The following is a 2,500-nucleotide window of genomic DNA, read 5'->3' on the forward strand; positions in this document are numbered from 1 at the left end:
TACTGACTGACAAATGTGAAGGTTGTGGAACTAACCTTCATGATGCCGCATGGCGTGGTGCCTCCTCCAAGGCTCCTCTCCGAAGAGCTATCGCGGCTCCGGCTGCCGATTCTGGGGCTCACTTGTTCTTTACACCTCCCGTTCGTATATACCCCCTCGGCCCCAAGCACCGGGAACCCGCCGGGCATCCCGGCAACCGGTGACACGTCCAGATATGCCCGTGTCCCCGTTGGGGTCAAGACGTTTGCGGCATCATTGAGGTTCAAGCCCGCTACATCGAAAGCTGCAGCGGTCTGTGACTGGGACGCCGCGTCCAGCGAAGGGCGCTCCAGAAAGGGTCCTGACACAGCTTCGGATGCCTGCAGCCCTGCCATGTTTCCCCGCTGTTACAGAAACACCTCGGGTTTCAACATTTCGCTAGAACCGAGTCGACCCTGTGGCTTCAATAAATACAGCGAAACCATTAGCCTCAAGGGAGCTCATAAATCCCTAAGCAAAGGGGGGGCACACTAGCGTTTTCCAACACAACCCGGGCTATGGAAACAGGGGTGTTCAGGCAGCCTATCACGAAGGCAGAGAGGTTCAAACTCCGATATCGCTGCCGCTTCTCCGCTCAGTCCTTCGCTTAAAATGCGCAGATGGCTTTTCGCGGTGAGATCTGCTTTGATTAGCTGGCTCGCTGGCAACATGCGGCGTCCGCTGCCAACTCCTCCCAACAGAAGAACAATAAATAGCTCCGAGCTAATGTGAAGTTAGCTAATAAACAAACACAGCTCTGTTGTCTCGCTAGGAGTAAGCAATGTTCTCAGTCCAAGGAATCCCAGTTGCAGCACTCCAAAACCGTGTTAGCGAATCAGGGTGCGTAAAAATATGTCCTTGATGGCTCCCCCCCCTCTCTTCTCTTCTACCCCTGAGCGCTCCCTCCACTTTTGTTCTCCCCCTCTCTCTCTGTCGGTCTTCCTCTCACCGACTCTATGCTCCGTTGCACACTCGTTTACTTTCCTGTCGGATGTCAGAACGTTGTGTTTCCACATGCACGTGCTTCCGTGGGGTTCCGACCGCAGACAGTGCCGCGCGCTTGTAGGGCGATAATGCACCGAAGCCGCTAGCTTTCTTCTCTTCTCCGGACTGCTGGTTGCCCATACACAAACACACACACACACACACAACCCAAATTCCCCGATTCAAACACAGACACGTACGCGCGCGCGTCCACACACACTCACACACACAAACACACACATACACACGTACGCACGCACACACACCCAGGCCTTTGGCCTCACACAAAAACAGTAAAAACAATTAAACGAATGGTTGAATAGTTGAATTGTTGTTAAAATCCATGGTAAAACTTTTTTTTTTTTTTAAATCACATCCAGTTCAACAGCATAGGCTGTGGAGATAGTGATGTCGTTGTCTTTGGCATAAATTAATTCATTAATGTTCAGTCAGAAGTGTGTCCGACAGACATTAGTGTTTGTGAGAAAATAAGTGTTTTTTCTTAATCCTAGTTCCGAGTTCAATAAACGGATGCATTTGAAGCCAGTCTGCTAAATGCAATAAACTCTTTGTCAAATTCAGGACTTGCTCCAATCCTCACATTCTAGCTGTCAGCTGTGATTCTCCCACGCACTTAAGTAAAAAAAAAAAAAAAAAAAAAAAAAAAAACTCCTCAAGTTAAGGCTAATTTATGCTTCGAATCAGCGCTGTAGTTATGGTGTGGGTACAGTGTAGCGTAGTGAGCTGGCACAGTTGTCAGGTTCTAATGCTGCTCCTGTGCCCCTCACACTGATGCTGCTGTCATGGTGATGGCAGCGGATGGCAGAACTTTCCTCGGAGCAGGCAGCATCGATGTGGCGGGCCGTGGAACCAGCAGTCACGGTGTGGAAGACCTCTGGGCTGTCGCTGGCACAGCAGGAGCTCCTCTCAGCTGGCAGTGCCTCCGGCGGCGGCTGTGGTGGCGTGGAGGCAGGGGCGTAGCTAGGACATTATTTCTGGGGGGGGGGGGGGCAGCTCTGGCCAGTCTTTTATTTGGGGTGCCACTTGACTGTCAAAAACTACTATTTTAAAACTCACACACATGCTGCGAATATGGGGCTTGTAGCGTAAGAGACAAATGACAATATAAGACGACTTGATACAAAAAAATACCAATGCATTTATTTCAGCTTCATACCGTGTCTGTTCAGGAGGGGTTTTTGTATTTATTTATTTATTGCCATGCTGTGAGATTGGGGGGGAAGGCGGCGGGGGGGCCATTCTCTGACCAATGGTGGCCGTGGCCCCCCCCGTGGCTACGCCCCTGCGTGGAGGCTTGAGCAGTGGGCTGGGTTGCTGGAGCGATGGGACACAGGGGCACAGGGGCTCGGCGCTGGCACTGGGCACTAGTGGCTGGTGCGTTGGCACCCAAATCCGTCTTTCTTTCCCCGACAAGGCCAACGATGCATGGATCATTGATGTCCGTGAGCCAGAACTCGTATATACGCTCCTGGCCTCC

The 2,500-nt window shown here is 51.6% G+C and overlaps 1 protein-coding gene across 1 annotated transcript in view; it reads right to left on the reverse strand.

The window, feature by feature from the left end:
* LOC308379225 (inactive phospholipase C-like protein 2) overlaps positions 1 to 374 on the reverse strand; it is a gene marked incomplete at both ends in the record, with an annotated part of 98,165 nt that extends 97,791 nt beyond the window's left edge. The window contains 1 exon segment of the mRNA XM_080856283.1: positions 36 to 374. Within this exon segment, the coding sequence (XP_080712409.1) occupies positions 36 to 374 (339 nt within the window).
* Between the last annotated feature and the right edge of the window lie 2,126 nt (positions 375 to 2,500).

This window comes from Sprattus sprattus (genome assembly GCF_963457725.1).
Source record: "Sprattus sprattus genome assembly, chromosome: 18".
Classification (NCBI taxonomy): Eukaryota; Metazoa; Chordata; class Actinopteri; order Clupeiformes; family Clupeidae; genus Sprattus; species Sprattus sprattus.